Raw genomic sequence first — 16,193 nt, 5'->3', positions numbered from 1 at the left:
GGGATTAAAAAGAGCAAAGAAAAATAGTCTTCTGGACAGCAGAAGAAGTAGTATCCTTATTACCAGCAGGTTTCAATTAAGGCAAAGAGGTGGAGGGAATGTTCCTGAAAAAGAGGTTCCTAAAAATGTTTGCTGATTAGTGCAGGCGTTCTAGAAGGGAGCGGAAGGTTTGGGAGGGAGGAGAGGTAGGAGTGGGGGAGTGGTGGGGTGTGGGCATCAGAGTGGTTAGGGCAATAATAAGACCAGGCACCCTTGAACTTCGGTTCAGATGACAAGTAAACAGTTGCACTGTGTAATGGAATTAGCCCCCCAGCCCCCAGCCCCGGCCATAGTCTCTGAGACTACAAGCCCTTGATTCCAGTGCTGCTAAATGCTTCCTCAGAGAGTGTGGCAGCTTCCCATGCAGCTTATCCTGAGGTCTCAAGGAGTAATATGGCAATTTTCAGGGAGGGCAGCTGGTGCCAAGGACTAATGGTGACTTGTCCAAGGTCACACAGAATAAATAGCAAAGCAAGTCTCCTAACACCAAACACCAAGTCTGCTCACCACTCTAATTTGTTCATTTTAGTTGTAGTGTTCATTTACCCTACTGCTGGTAGAGCTGGATCCATTAGACCATTAGAAAATGAAAATTAAAGGGGAAAAAAACCCCTAAAAACTAGCCAGTATTTTGCTTTGGGACCATCCCAGGCTCAGAAGCAGGTCTGTACAGAAAAGATGAGAAATGACTGTGTTTCACACAGGCCCTGGAGAGCAGTCGTTTCACCCCGCAGGGTCTGTATGACCATAACTATGTGCTTTACCCTCATGCATGTGCTCTGTCCACAGGGTCATGTAGGCACAACAGCAACCAAGAAGATCGATGTCTACCTCCCCCTGCACTCAAGCCAGGACAGACTGCTGCCAATGACGGTGGTGACAATGGCCAGCGCCAGGGTGCAGGATCTGATTGGGCTCATCTGTTGGCAGTACACAAGCGAAGGACGGGAGCCGAAGCTCAAGTAATCCTCCCTCTTTTTGGCTGCTCTAGTTTCTGGTTGTCTCCTGGCCACCCGTGCTGCATTCTGGGCCCAGTCAGTCTCTCTAGGCATTGGCCTGGGAACCAGACGTCTGCATTGATCCAGGTCAGGTCGCTTCCCAGATCTTGGGCCTGTGTGTCTCAGCCTTACCTCAGAGAAATCTGCCTCCAAAATAGACTGATAAGTTTGTGAACCCCTTTTATGGTGCTTGCTGATAAAAGAGGCATGGGAGGTAGTGGGAGGGAACTAATGTTTGTTGAGCACCTACCAAGAGTTGGGTGCAGTGCTGGGCACTTCACACCTGATTTCTCACTTAATTCTCCCGCTCCCGGTGAGGGGACATTATGATCCTCATTTTGCAGAGAAGGAAACTTAGGATCAGAGAGTTGTTATTTGCTGAAGTTTATACCAGTGGAAGATGACAGAGTCAGAATTTGATTCCTGGTCTATTTTATCTGTTTACCTTAGACAATAATCCAAGATATTTGCATTATTTCCTTTTGGTCTGATTTACAGTTTTCTTTGTTGTCAGTTAGTGGCTCAAGTTTTCTCTCAGTCACTAGGCTCTATTACTCATTAAACAATTATATTAAAAATACAGTGCTTGAAAGTAGAGTCTCAGCATGTACATCATAACTTGAACTTTAAAGTGCTTTGCTGTATTGGTTTTCCCATACTTAAATTCCTTATCTGACAGGCATCCTTTCCCAGTTTTATGTGCTCTTCCCAGCATTAGGGTTTGGGATACAGAAAAATGTAGTGGATGCCTTCATTTTGGAAATGTATTCTCATGGAGACGTTCTCTTCTCACATTTTCAGAGTTAGAATGGTCCAGTCTGCTATCGGGTTTGTTTGTTTGTTTTGTCCTTTAGGTGCATTAAATTTGTACTTTATTCTCAAGTTCTCATTGACATTGCCCTCCACTTTGCCTGAATAAATTGTGCATATAAAGATAATCCTTATTGCTCCTATGGCAATAGAAAGCCTTTTCAACCAAGATACCACCTAGGTTCAGAAAAGGGTCAAGCCTGCAGCTATGCTCAAGGCTGAGCTATGGTGTTTTCCCTTTTCAGAATGACATAGAAGCAGGAAAGAGAGTCACAGCGCTAGTGACTTTATATATGTTGTCTGAGTTAATCCTTAAAACATTGCTTATTGCAGGAACTAAAATCAGGAGAGGGAGAGGAACTTGCCCAGAGTTACAAAAAGAGTAAGCAATAGAGACAGGAGTTCAACTGTGTCTTACATTTACAGATGAGGAAGCTAAAGTGTAGAGAGGCTAAGTAGCTTTCCTAAATCACACAGTAGGTGATAGAACTGGTATTTAAACCCAGGAATTTCTGACTCGAGAATCCCACTCTTCACTATTATATAATATTCTCTATCATGGAACTCTATTATAGGTGATACTAAAATGTTTATTAAGACTGTACTTAGTGCAGGCACTTTGCTAAATCTGGAAATACAGAAGTGAAAAAGGCATTGATGCCTTTAAGGAGCTTATTGTCTAAGGTAAATAGGCAATAATAATACAATGCAATAGCATGTAAAATCATGAGAAAAATCTGACCCTGTATTTGGTAGTGAGAGTGGAATCATGAAAAGCAACCTTAAGTGACACCTGAACTGAAAACTAGAGTGGGGAGAGTATAGCTCAGTGGTAGAGCACGTGCTTAGCATGTACAAGGTCCTGGGTTCAATCCTTAGTACCTCCATGTAAGTAAATAAATACCTAATTAACCCCCCCACCAAAATTTTTTTTTAAATAATGAAGTAAAAAAGTGAGTAAATAAACTGAAAACTGGAGGAGGAGTAGGGAAAAGTAATGTAGAAAGGTTGAGAGGAGGGTGCTCTAAACAGAGGGAAAAGCGTGGATTTCTGGTTATGATGGCCTTTTAATTTCATGCTTTAAATTCTATATTCTGCTCCAAATACCTAGTAATGATAAATGAAATATGTTATTGACATACTTTAATAACAAGATAAACATCCTGTGGACTAGAAACACAGCCAAGTGCAGAAATAGGTAGAGTGTGCTGGGACTCAATTTTTTTAGGGTATTACTTCCCAAAAAACATGCTATAAATGAGTTTACCAGTATGTGAGACACTAATTTTCCTCAGGCTTCAGGGCAACTAGGCAGAGCCTGAAGGTGGCCAGAGCCTCCAGCTATCATTTCTGGGTAGTGAACAGTCTGATCCCTCTACCTATGTGCTATACACATACTGTTATTTTCTAGGTATGCCATGATATCAAAAAAGAGTGGGAAACACTGCTTGAGGGTGGAGACCAAAGGACTTCATGCCTAGATGGGGACCAGAGGAATTCTCACTGCTGGAAACTGGGAGCTAGGGTAGGATTGTCCTGCCTGTGAAAAGAAATTGAACAAAGCTTCCTGGGTCTGTGGCTCACTTAAAATTGTGTTTCTGGAGTTGCAGGGGAATAGAGATAGCTGTGTGACCAGGACCTGACCATGCTGTGACTGGGTTTATGATATCCCAAGTGTCCCAGTGTTACCAAACGATCGGAACCCTGAACTACCAGCGTAAGACCTGGTTCTAGACTGGAGGCCTCTGCACCAACAAGGATGGAAGACAGTGGCAATATCTATAAAAGCATTAGACAGGGAGGGGTGAGAGAGGAAGAGAGCGAGAGAGAAAACGAGAGAAAGCAGTCCTATTCAAGAAAAGCTAGCAAATTAAAATTCCAAAGCAAACCAGTATAAGTGGTACTAAGAAAGAAAGACAGTAATCTGGAGAAGTCACATTTAACAAAATATAAAAAAGTGACCTGAAAATTAATTTCAAATAAATATGTTTAACTTCATCAAAGTGATGAAAGAATACCATCCATGGTAAACTTCTAGGAAATTGTGAAACAAAACCAAACAGGTAAGAATCCAAGAGGTAGGTTTAGGCCTTTTTCTTGCCTTTTGAGAAGGCCTGCACTTCATCTATGGAGTGTGTACCTATTTTTACTTTAAACTAAACACCCACCCCCATGCCTCATGGCCTCTCTGGCCTTCTAAGATGGCCAGCACTCTGTCTATAGAGTATGTATCTCTCTCAGTAAATCGACTTTTACTCAACAACAGCAACAACAACAAAGAGGTGGATTTAGAAGACCAATTAAAAGTACTGGAAATATAAAATGCAGTTATGAAAGTTAAAAAAAAAAGTATATGAGATCAGCTCTAGACAGGGCACAGTTAAAGAGAAAATGAATTGAAAGATAGGACTAATGAATTCACCCCAGGATGTAACACAAAGATACAAAGAGATACAATGAATGAAAGATGAAAAAGGTAAGAAACATGGGGGAAAGTTAGAAAGCCTCTCATGTGTGAAGCAAAGAATAGGAGAATAGCAAAGAAACAATATTTGAAGAGATAATGCTGGAGGATTTCCAGAATTGAACACAGATAAGAATGAGTCTTTATATTAAAAGCACATACAAATTAAATAGAAGAATGATAGCTTTTTCAGTGAATGAGTGCTGGGACAATTGGACATCCATAAGCCAAAAAAATCAGCTGCAGCTTAAACCACATCCCTTGTATAAAATTAACTCAAAATGAATTGCAGCTTAAATGTAAAATGTAAAACTATAGAACTTTTAGAAGAAAACAAAGGAAAAAAATCTTTGGGACCGAGGGCTAGATGAAGAGTTCTTATACATGACACTAAAAGCATAATCCATAATAGAAAAAAAAATAAATAGGACTTCATCAAAATTAAAAATTTTTGTTCTACAAAAGAACCTTACTTCCTTCCCAGTCCAAAAGCTGCCAGGCAGCCATTCTGCCTTTTCTGTTACCATGGGTCAGAGTCTTCTGTTCCATCTGGCAAAGCGAGGTGGTCAGGAGGGTGGCAGTGAGTGAACTGGTAGAATTTAAGGCAAAAACAAAACCAATATGGATATTCTGGTAAAGTACATAATGAAAAAAGGAACAGCCCACCAAGATAATATAATAGTTCTGAATGTGAATGCATCTAGCAACATAGTCTCAAAATATTTTAAGGGAATTATAAACATACATCCTTGACTGATCCACAATCAAAACAGAAAATTTCAGTACCTTTTTATCGGAAACTGATAAAGTAAACCAAAAATTAGAAAGGCTAATAAGGAAGATTCAAATATTTAATTAGCAATACCGAACCCCCCCAATAGAATTCGTCTTGTAATAGTTTGTAAACCTCTGAAATTGAGTATATCTTATGAAGATCTGTATTCCTGAGTATACCTAACATGTTGACATTTTAAAATAGTTGCTCTGTAAATGTGTTTTGAGTTACAAAATTACATTGACTCTAAATAAGCCATGGTCTTTTGAAATTTTTTGTAATTCTTATGTGACAGTGGATTTCTCAGTTCTGTTTGCTATAAGGCAGTCTGTAAAGTCAATCCCTGTAATCTCATCAGGAAATGAAGTGCAAGGGTTTTTGTGTTTAGTTTTTCTCTAGCTTGTTTGTACCTAAGTGTTGAAATAGATCCTTGTTTGATCTTTTGCGGTGGGTTGGCCCTGTGGAAGAGCTCCTCATTCACAGGGGGCTGAATTGCTAGATGAATGGGAGAGCTTTCCTTCAATTTCAAGAAAATCATTTATTTATGAATGTTGCTCTCCTGTCAAGAAAAAACTATTTATTTAAGAATATTGTACTCCTGTCTCTGTGCCTTAAAAACTGTCTATGGAGGTAGGCTTTGGCCCCAGGGAAGGAGTGGAGAATTTGGCTCGACTCTTGGCCTTTTTTACTATAATAGCTGTTAATTCTTGAGCAAGATTGGGTTGTGGTATTTAAGATAATTTCCTGCTTATTTTGATGCACTGATTTTAGAGGACTATTCAGAAGAAACTAACTGAAATCATTTCAATCTCTAGGTAGTTGAATATTTAAATTTAGACTTTGTTATATAGATTCATCTTTTTTGAATGTTGATCAGGAAATGGGGCCTATAAAATTTCTGCTTAGAGATTTATATTTGGAGGGGCTTACTATATAATAAATTTGTACAAATTTTCCATAGATTCTGGGAAAAATTACTCTCTATAGGTTGCAGACTTCAATATCCGCTTATTAAGTCAACAAGTTAAATTACTATGATGTTCTTAACAGTTTTTGACTATTTGGTCCATGGATGATTAAGAGAAATGAATTAAATTTCCTTTGTGTGTGTGTGTGTGTGTGTGTGTGTGTGTGTGTGTGTGTGTGTGTGTCCATTTCTCCTGTTTCCACTTTCAACAGTTTCCACCTTATATATTTCAAGCGCACAAAAAGATTCATGCATTTCATATCTTTATTATGTATTTATTTTTAATGTAAAAGCCCTATTTGTTTCATTTATGTATTGTGTCCTGCCTTTTTCTTTGCTTTATTTCAGTAATATGAGCCATTTTTCCTCTTGTTCTTTTTGTACTTGCCCATTATATCTTTGTTCAGCCTTTTTGTTTTAGATACACTGAGTACCTTTGTGAGGTTTTTCCTTCTTGACCCAGTCTAAGTCGTTTTCTTTTCATAGGGAAGCTTATCTTACTAACATTTACTGTAACCACTGATATGTTGGTTTCATGTTAGTCAACTTGTTTTAAGCTTTGTTTTTTATGCTTTCTTTGTTTTTGGCTTTTTCTTCTATTTCAATCTTTTTTTAAATTCTGAAGCCGATTACCTATGGAATTAAAAAAATTTTTAATAGACTTTATTTTTCAGAGTAGTTTTAGGTTTACAGAAAAATTGCACAGAAAAGATAAGAGTTCCCTCATATGTCCTTCCTGCCCTTCATTTTCCCGGTACTAAGGTCTTACATTAGTGTGGTGCATTTGTTACTACTGATGAACAAAAATTGATACATTATTATTAACTAAAGTCAGTAGTTTGCATTAGGTGCACTCTGTGTATTGTACAGTTCTAATGATTATATCGTACAGGATGGTTTCACCAGCCTAAAAATGTCCTACACGCCATCTGTTCGCCCCTACCTCCCTCACCTCTGGCAACTACTCATCCTTTTTACTGTCTTTGTAGTTTTGCATTTTCTAGAATTTCAGCTGCCTCCTTAGAATCATACTATCTGTAGCCTTTTCAGACTGGCTTCTTTCACTTAGCAGTATGCATTTAAATTTCCTTCATGTCTTCTCATGGTTTGAGAACTCATTTTTCATATTGCTGAGTAATAGTCCATTGGGTGGGTGTACCCAGTTTGTTTTTCCATTTACTTGTTGAAGGACATCTTGATCACTTCTAATTTTTGGCAGTTATTAATAAAGCTGCTATAGATATTCATGTGCAGGTTTTTGTATGGACATACATTTTCAGTTCATTTTGTGTGTACCTAGGAGCACAATTGCTGGATTGTATGGTAAGCCTACGTTTAGCTTTCTAAACTTTCTGAACTGCCAAACTGTCTTCCATTATTTAGCATTTTCATCAGTGGTACGTGAGAATTCCTGTTGCTGTATGTTCTCACCAGCATTTGGATTAGTAAGCATTTTGGATTTTAGCTATTCTAATAGATGTGCAGTGGTATCTGGTTGTTTTACTTTGCAATTCCCTAAAGAGATGATGTTGAACATCTTTTCATGTGCTTATTTGATGTCTGTCATATTTCATGAGCTGTCTATTCAGGTCTTTTGCCTGTTTTTTAATCAGGTTGCTTTCTTACTGAGTTTTAAGAGTTTTTTGTATGTTTATCAGATGTGTGTTTTATAAAGATTTTTCTCCCAATCTGTAGCTCATCGTTTTATTCTCTTAACAGCACCTTGACAGAGCTGAAGCTTTTAATGTTAATGAACTCCAACTTGTCCTTTTTTTTTTTCACACATTATGCTTTTGGTAGTATAGCTAAAAAGTCATCACCAAACCTAAGGTTACCTAGTTTTTCCCCTTTGTTATTGTCTAGAAGTTTTATAGTTTTGTACTTAACATTTAGGTCTGTGATCCTTTTAGAGTTAATTTTTGTGAAAGGTGTAAGGTCAGTGTCTAGATTTTTCCTTCCTTTGTTCCTTCCTCCCTCCCTCCCTTCTTTCTTTCCTTCCTCATCTTAATATTCAGTTGAAAAGACCATCCTTTCTCCTTTGAATTGCCTTTACTCCTTTGTCAGAGATCAGTTGACTATATTTATGTGGGTCTATTTCTGACCTGTAAGATTTTTTCAAAACATTCTTTAATTAATATTTCTCCATCAGATTCCAGATTCAAGAGTGAAACAGTATCTTTTGAGGAACATCCATTTGTAAAAGAGAGAAGAATAAAATTCATTGAGGTTTTACCCTGTCAAGAACTTGAGATGGGAGGTATACACTTGCTCTTTGCACAAAACCGTATTTACTCTACTTCATAGGTGATTTAAGGGATTTTCAAGGGTAATTTTGACTAGTCCCAATTTTATGCAGAGATGTTAGTCGTGTATTATGACTTCATTGTACACTAGAATGGCCGTTCCTTGCCTTCTCTTTTTCAGTTGTCCCTTAGACATTGAACATATTTCACTGGTCTCTTACTTACTATTACTCTTGATTAGGCTACTGACAGGTAAACTACTAAAAACCTGTAGAATGTGGCTGTAGTACAGAAAGCTGGAGTAGTATACTTTGGAGATTATTGCTGTGCACAGTGAGTGGAATTTTCTGATTATAGAACTGTCCAAATGAAACACAGTCACGTCACACCTGTTAGAATGACTGTCATCAAAAAGACAAGACATAACAAGTGTTGGCGAGGGCATGGAGAAAGGGAAGCCTTGTGCACTGTTGGTAGGAATGTATATTGGTATAGGTGGTATGCAGATTCCTCAGAAAATTAAAAATGTGACTACCATGTGATCCAGCAATCCCACTTCTGGGTATATATCCAAGGGAAATGCAAATAGGATCTCAAAAAGATATCTTCACTCCCATGTTCATCGCAGCATTATTCACAATAGCCAAGATATGGAAACAACCTAAGTGTCCGTCTATGGATAAACGGATAAAGAAGGTGTGGTATACAATAAAATGTTATTCAGCCATGAGAAGGAAGGAAACCCTACTATTTTCAACAACACAGATGAAGCTTAAGGACATGATGCTGAGATAAGTCAGACAAAGTACTGTATGACATCACTGGGAATCTAAAAAGGCCAAACTCATAGAAACAGAGATGAGAATGATGGTTTCCAGGGGCTGGGGGAAATAGGGAGATGGTGGTCAAGGGGTACAAACTTTCAGGTTTTAAGTTCTGGGGATCTAATGTACAACACAGTTGAAAAATTGCCACGGGAGTAGATCTCAAGTGTTCCCACCCTGATGGAGCTAATGCTACTTGGTGGCGATCATTTTATAAGAGTATATCAAATCAACACCTTAAACTTACACAGGGTTAAATGTCAATTATATTTTAATAAAGCTGGGAAAATATATAATACAAGCTGCAAATGTAAGCCACATTTGCAATTTTAAATTTTCTGGTAATTATCTATTTAAATGTTTCCCCCCCAAAATGAGTGAAATTAATTTGCATAATGTATCTAATCTAACCCATTGTATCTTAAATATTATCATTTCAACATGTAATTGATATAAAAATTATAATGAGATTTTTTTAATATTCTTTTTTTTTTATCATGTTTTCAATATCTGGTGTTTATTTGCTGTTTGCAGTACACCAGCACATCTCAGTTCCGGTTAGCCACGTTTCGAGTGCTCAGTAGCCACATGTTGCAGAGTGCAGCTCTAGAGTATACCAAGTCATGACATAGCCATGCAACGGATTTCACTGTGGATTTGCTTCATTCTGATGTAACCTCCGCTACCTAGAGCCCTTGGGAAGCTTGGTGGGTTTTAGGGTTTATCTCATTCGGTATTGAAGTTTCTTTATTTTAATATTTTTTCATAGAAGCTCTCTAATGTGTTAACATTTTAATCTGCCTTCTTAATCAGTATATAACAGTGGTTAACAGTGTGGGATTCAAAGCCATAGTCGGTTAGAATTCTGGCACTAACCGTCAGGGTGATTTTGGATGGATTACTTCAGCCCATGATTCCGGTTTTCTCATGTGTAAAATGAGGATAGAAATTTTCTATCACAGTAGTTATGAAAATAAAATGAGAAAATACATGGGAAGTGCTCAGTAAAGGTTCATTTCTGTCGCTGCTAGATACTATAACTATAGCTGGCTACAACTATAACCAGTACCAGCAGTAGTTCAACAATAGTAGCGTAATTTAGTCCTCTCTTGATACTGTAAGTAATTGTGCCATGCTACGACGATACACTGATGCCCTGTGGGCTTATGAAGTTATGTAGGAGCATTTGACCTTACATTATGTGTTTTCTGTCAACTTTGCAATCTGAATTCTTTATACTCCCCTCCCCCTTCTATCCACCACTATCAACTCTTCTCCCATTTCTAGGTTGCTGCTTCTAATTTATACTCCTTAGAGTCATCCTTGAGAACCACTTACCTAAATGATACAGCTTAAGGCACCCTTCCTGTTCTGACCCCAGCTATGCTCCCATCCATCCTAATGCATCACATTCTTTAACTGGCAGTTTCTTGACACTGATACCATGTCTGCTTTTGCTGTTTCCTTAGAAATGCCTTTCTCACTCTTCTTTTGATACCCTGCTTAATCTCAAAGGCTTAAGTCCCTCATCACTTCGTCATTCAGCAAATATTATTGAGTTCCAGGCCCTGGGTATTGAGGATAAAATGGAGAACAAGGGAAATGTGATTGCTGCACTCAAAAAATTTAGTTTGGTGGGGAGGAAGAAATTATCAAGTGTAATAGCACTTTGTTACTGGCTCATTTCACTTATCATTTGTATTCATTCATGCATTCAGAAAATATTTATTGAGTGTTTGCTATATACCAGGCATTTTACTGGATATACAGTGGTGAGTGGAACCAGATGTGGTCTCTTTCATGAATTCCACAATCTAGTGAGGTAAAAGGGCAAATGATTCAAATAATTAAACCAAATGATGTTTGCTTAAAAACTAAGTGCTCTGAAGAGAAGGAATGCCATTTATGAGAGTCCTACCTAGGATTCAGGGAGAAATTCCCTGAGAAAGTGATACCAGAGGCGTTTGGCAGGGGAAGTTTCCTGGCAGATGGAACAGTATGGCAGTGATGCTGTAGCAGGAGGAAGCATGTTGTAGTCAGGGAACTAAAGGCCATTGTGGCTGGAGCACAAAGAAGGGAAGAGAAAATAGTCTGGAATGAGACTAAGAGGGGAAGGTAGGGGCCTCAGTGGTGATTAAGAGAAGTGAACAGATTCTGGAAATATTTAAGAGGTAAAATTCGCAGGACTTAGGAATGAATTAGATATGGGAAGTGTGGGAGAGGGGCAATACCAAGACTCCCTAGATTTCAACTTGCACAACTTGATGTATTGCATCCTTCACCCAGATAAAGGAGCACTGAAAGACTGGGTTTTGGTGTGTGAAGGGGGCTGGGAAGGGCAGCATGAGTTTGGTCTTCTCCCTGTTCATTTTAGATGGCTTTGCTGTATCTAAGAGAAGTTTTCAAATAGTTATATTTGCATGTTTGGAGTTTAGAGAAGAGATGAGCCAGAAGTGTGAATTTAGGAGTCATCTGCATAGAGATATTAATTGAAGCCTCCAGCATGGACGAATGAAAAGAGATGAAGGTCTAAGACTGGACATTGAAGAACTGTATGGATGGTGGTGCTGAAATGGAGTGTCTTAGGGAAGAAATACATTCAGAATGGGGTAAATAAAGAGTTCAGTTTTGGGTGTAATGTAAGTAATTGGTTGTTTTTTGGGTTGAGATTAGTTGAGAAATATCCAGGTGAAGAAGCTGAATAAGTAGCAAGATAGATTTTGGAGCCTGGGCCATACCTATTTTATGGGCTTGTATTCCCAGCCCATAACACAGTGCTTAACACATAAAGCTCAGTGAATAATTTGCAGAATGAATGAGAAAATAAAGGAACATACAAAGATCTACCCCCCTTGGCATGCTAGGGAGGCCCTTCTCTAGGTGTCTGCTTTCTGACTGTGTATAAACCTTTCTTCATTAAAAATCACTGAGTTAGCAGTTCTCAACCTGGTGATATATTTAAGTGATAGATGAGGTTTGGAGAGAGTTAATACAAATATTTTGTTCACTGAACTGGACAGAAAGATCACCCATTATCAACATTTCCCAGGTGCCAGAGCCACCCCACCACACTGCTAGGTAATGAATTGGTTGATACAAACACACTGGAATGCCTGCTGTGTGTCATGCTCATGGCCAAGCACTTTAAGTGTGTTATCTTATTCCTTTTAACAGCTCTATAAGGCATAGATGGTAACAACAGAGAAACTGAGGATCAAAAAGTTAAGTAATTACCCAAGGTCATGTATTTAGCAAGTACCAGAATCAGGATTTGAGCTCAGATCTGACTTCATTTCCCTTGCTGTTAACTACCATGATGTACAAAGAAATGAGGCTCTTCTCATGGTGAAAGCACCATGGACATTATACCCACTTGATATTTTCCTCCCTTCCTTCCTTCCTTCCTTCCTTCCTTCCTTCCTTCCTTCCTTCCTTCTTCCTTCCTTCTTCCTTCCTTCCTTCCTTCCTTCCTTCCTTCCTTCCTTCCTTCCTTCCTTCCTTCCTTTCCTCCTTCTTTCTATGCGTCCATCTATCCATCTTTTTATTTTTGTAATCATTTATTCAGCAAGCATTTACATGTTTTCTCTACCATCCCAGGCCCTCTGCTAGACACTGGGATACAGGAAGTCATAACGTAAAGTTTATGGCCTCAAGATGCAGGCTGGTGGATGAGACAGATACCAAATCATACAATTTCAGCTCCACTGTTATTAAGGTTTGCTACAATAGTGTATATCCAGAATGCTGTGGGGACATAGAGAAGGGCTTTTCTAGTTCTGCCTGAAAATGGGGGACTAGATTGATTAGAGTTAGTAGGGTTGTCAGGAAAGGCTTCCCAGTGGAGTAGATGCTTGAGCTAAATCTCAAACGTTGTCTAGACAGACTAGGAACAGGGAGCCTCCGGGCTGAAAGGCCTGCAAGAACAGTGGTGAGAGCTGGCATACAACCTGATCAGGGTACTGCAAGCAGTTGGTGTGACTGGCCCCAGGATGTATGTCCAGGAGACTGGGTTGGAAGGCTTTATGGAAAACATGTACTTTAAAGGATCTTTTGTTTTTTTTCTAAAGATAGTGAGTGAAAGGTTTTAAGCTGGTGAGGGTGACAGCATTTGTGTTTCTGAAAGGTCCCTCTGGTAGTGGGACTGAGGGTGAAGTGAATATTTTCAGGGTGAATTTGTAATAGAATTCATGAGTTTCTGAAATTTAGAATTCTACCAAGTGAATTTGATTGAATAATTTCTCTTGTTCAAATAGAACAATACAAGGAAGGATTTTCCAGAAGTGATGGAATCAGCAAAAAGGGATGTTTAAACAGCTATTATAAACATGCTCCAAATGTTCAGGATAACAGAGGCAAACATGAAGAGGAAAGAAGTAAAAGATGTCTATTTTTAAAAATCCAAATGAAACTTCTCGAGATAAAAGTCTAGTATCTGAAATGAAAAGCATTCTAGAGGAGATTAAAAGCAGATTTGACACTGCAGAAGAAAGAAGTTAAGAACTTGACGATGTAGCAGTGGAAACTACCCTAAAAGGAGCTCAGACAGAACAATATGAAGGTCTTGCTTCTGCCTAAAAGTCAGTGGGCATTTTCTCCCTAGAACTTTACCAGAAAATTTAGATTTTACTGTACTGTTCTTGTGTGAGCTTGCTTTGGCTTGACAAACTTTATGATGTTATTTATCCGTTTTTTACTTTCCATTTATGGGGGTTTGTTTTAGAGAAAAGGAAATCTTGACAGTCTTGAAAATCCTTTCTGTGACTTCAAAGAGAAGAACTTCTGAGCTGCAACCCTCAGGATCTTTCTTTCTGTTTTGCTAATGCCTGACTTGCTCTTAATGTTGATTCTTTCATCAAAATAAACAGCACAGCCCATGTAGTCAGAGTTCTGGACATCTCAGAATCACACATTCTTTTATTTTTAATTAAAAGAAAACAGTAAGCATTCATCTGTCTGGTCATCATACTTTAGTGTGTTTTGCACTTCCTGAAGAGAAGAGTAAATTTTTACGAACATGTTAGATCACATTTGGTAGAAATCTGGGTTGCTTCCTGGAATGCTCCTTCCTGGAACTTTCATACATGAATTAAATACCATTTATATTTGTGCCATACACGTCTGTCTCTTCATTAAAGCCACACTGGCCTTTGCACATAAAATGTATATTGGTCCACAATTAAATGAAATAAATTTTTCTAGCGAAAAATTTTAGCTTTGTTTGATGAAATATGAATAAGGGAAATTCAGTTACCTGTACTCATTAAAGCTTTGGAGATAGTATGTACAACATCTCCCCGCAAAGGATCTCTTCTTGGCAACAGGCTGCATTTTGCATCCGTTCATTATTGAAACTTCCAGTCTGCTCACAAACTCCGTGGTACCTGAAAGGGACTACTCCTTCCATGCCAGCCCCACTCTTGTGGATCCAGTTGTCTTATACTTGTTTGTTAGTGTTAGATATCCTTAAAGGCACAAAGGAACCAGTAAATCCACGCAAAATGTGCAAAATATGGAATTTTAATAATTTTCCTCTCAGATGTTCAATTAAGAGTTAATAGGGGGTGAAGCACTGTTTACTGCTAAACTTTACTGACGACCCAGAGAAGACTTCCGTTAGTTTGTGTAATATGGAGTGAATTATTTCTTCTTTTCCTTGCTGTGTTTCCAGTGCTCAGGACAGGCTATAGCACAGCATAGGCACTTTGCACATGTTTTTTAAATGAATAAATGATACCACACTTTACATTTACGAACTGGGGAGAATAATAGCACTTGGCTCAGTGAGTCTTTTGGCTTTTGGATCTTAGCCTGTGACATTTGCTGAGTTTGTTTTGAGGGGATTTGGGGGCATCCATGACAATCAAAGCAGAATTCTTCTGATACCAATGTTTGGCTTTCTGCTTTGATCAATAGACTTATTATTTGCCCTTGAAACCTCTGTGGTGCTAGGGAATCACAGACATTCCTCAGGATGATTTACAGGCAGTAAATAATCTGTGCTGTCCATTGCTTGCTTCATCACTGTCTGCCCTGTTCATGAAACCCTGGAGGCTCAATGGCCCTAAGGCTGGAGCATGGCGGACATGTGAACTCCAGTTACAGATGTTTGTACATAGAACATGTCTCTCAGTTTCATTGTTACTCTAATATGCATCCAGGATTTATCTTTAAGGACTGACCCAACTGTAGAAGTTATTTTCCATCTGACTTTATTATAGTTACCATATCATTTTTTTTTTTTACCTCTGTTGTATGCTAGGCGATACATATATTATCTCATCTAATCTTCACAGCCACCTCTAGTAGATTATACCTTTTTTATAGATGATGAAACTGAAACTCAAGGAGATGAAGCCTATTCTCTGAGGTCACATAGCCCATGAGCAGTGGGGCTTAGGTTTGAACTCAGGTCTCTCTAGACACAAAGCCCTTAGCTAAGTACACCATGACATTTTCTTCATCTAAAGGGCTTTTCTTCTGTATCTGCAAGTGTTTTGTGTTGAAGTTAGTAACATTTTGCAAAGACTGGTATGTTTCTCATACCATTCAGAGATGAATTTTAAATTTCTTAACAGCATTGTAAATACATGAAATTTATAGTGACAAACCTAGCCAGATTACTTTCTTGTTATCCATCCATTTAGTAAATTTACAGTTCCCATTAATTTTAATCTGTCCTTATTACCTGTTTTATATAATAAATATCTCTTAGTCATGACAGACTGAGTATAGATCACCTGAAGTAGGCTCTCTCTCAATAAGCAGAGTTGCAGCTAAAGATTTGTGAATTAATTGGGAAAACTGCAAATCAGGTAGTCAGTGAAATAATTCATTGTCACATCCAATCAATAAACTTTGTAAATCAACTCATTTAATTCAAAAAATGATCTATATAGATCAAGCAACCAATTAAACAATTAGCATACACTTTGCAATTAATTAATTTAAGCATCAATCATATAATTAAAACTCCAAATTTAAGCTACAGAATTTAGAATTCTAATGCCTTGTGAACTATTAGGTTCATGCTTCTGAATGCTAGCAGATTTGCAGTTTCACAATCCAGCTTTGGT

At 38.3% G+C, this 16,193-nt stretch overlaps 1 protein-coding gene across 10 annotated transcripts in view; it reads left to right on the top strand.

The window, feature by feature from the left end:
• MAPKAP1 (MAPK associated protein 1) overlaps positions 1 to 16,193 on the top strand; it is a 208,856-nt gene that overhangs the window by 92,834 nt on the left and 99,829 nt on the right. For all 10 annotated transcript variants that reach the window (XM_032478440.1, XM_032478441.1, XM_032478438.1 and 7 more), the window contains one exon: positions 829 to 1,001. In XM_032478440.1, coding sequence (XP_032334331.1) covers positions 829 to 1,001 — 173 coding nt within the window. The remainder of the gene's footprint in view (positions 1 to 828; positions 1,002 to 16,193) is intronic.

This window comes from Camelus ferus, chromosome 4 (assembly GCF_009834535.1).
Source record: "Camelus ferus isolate YT-003-E chromosome 4, BCGSAC_Cfer_1.0, whole genome shotgun sequence".
NCBI lineage: Eukaryota > Metazoa > Chordata > Mammalia > Artiodactyla > Camelidae > Camelus > Camelus ferus.
This window is presented reverse-complemented; position numbering and strand designations above follow the sequence as displayed.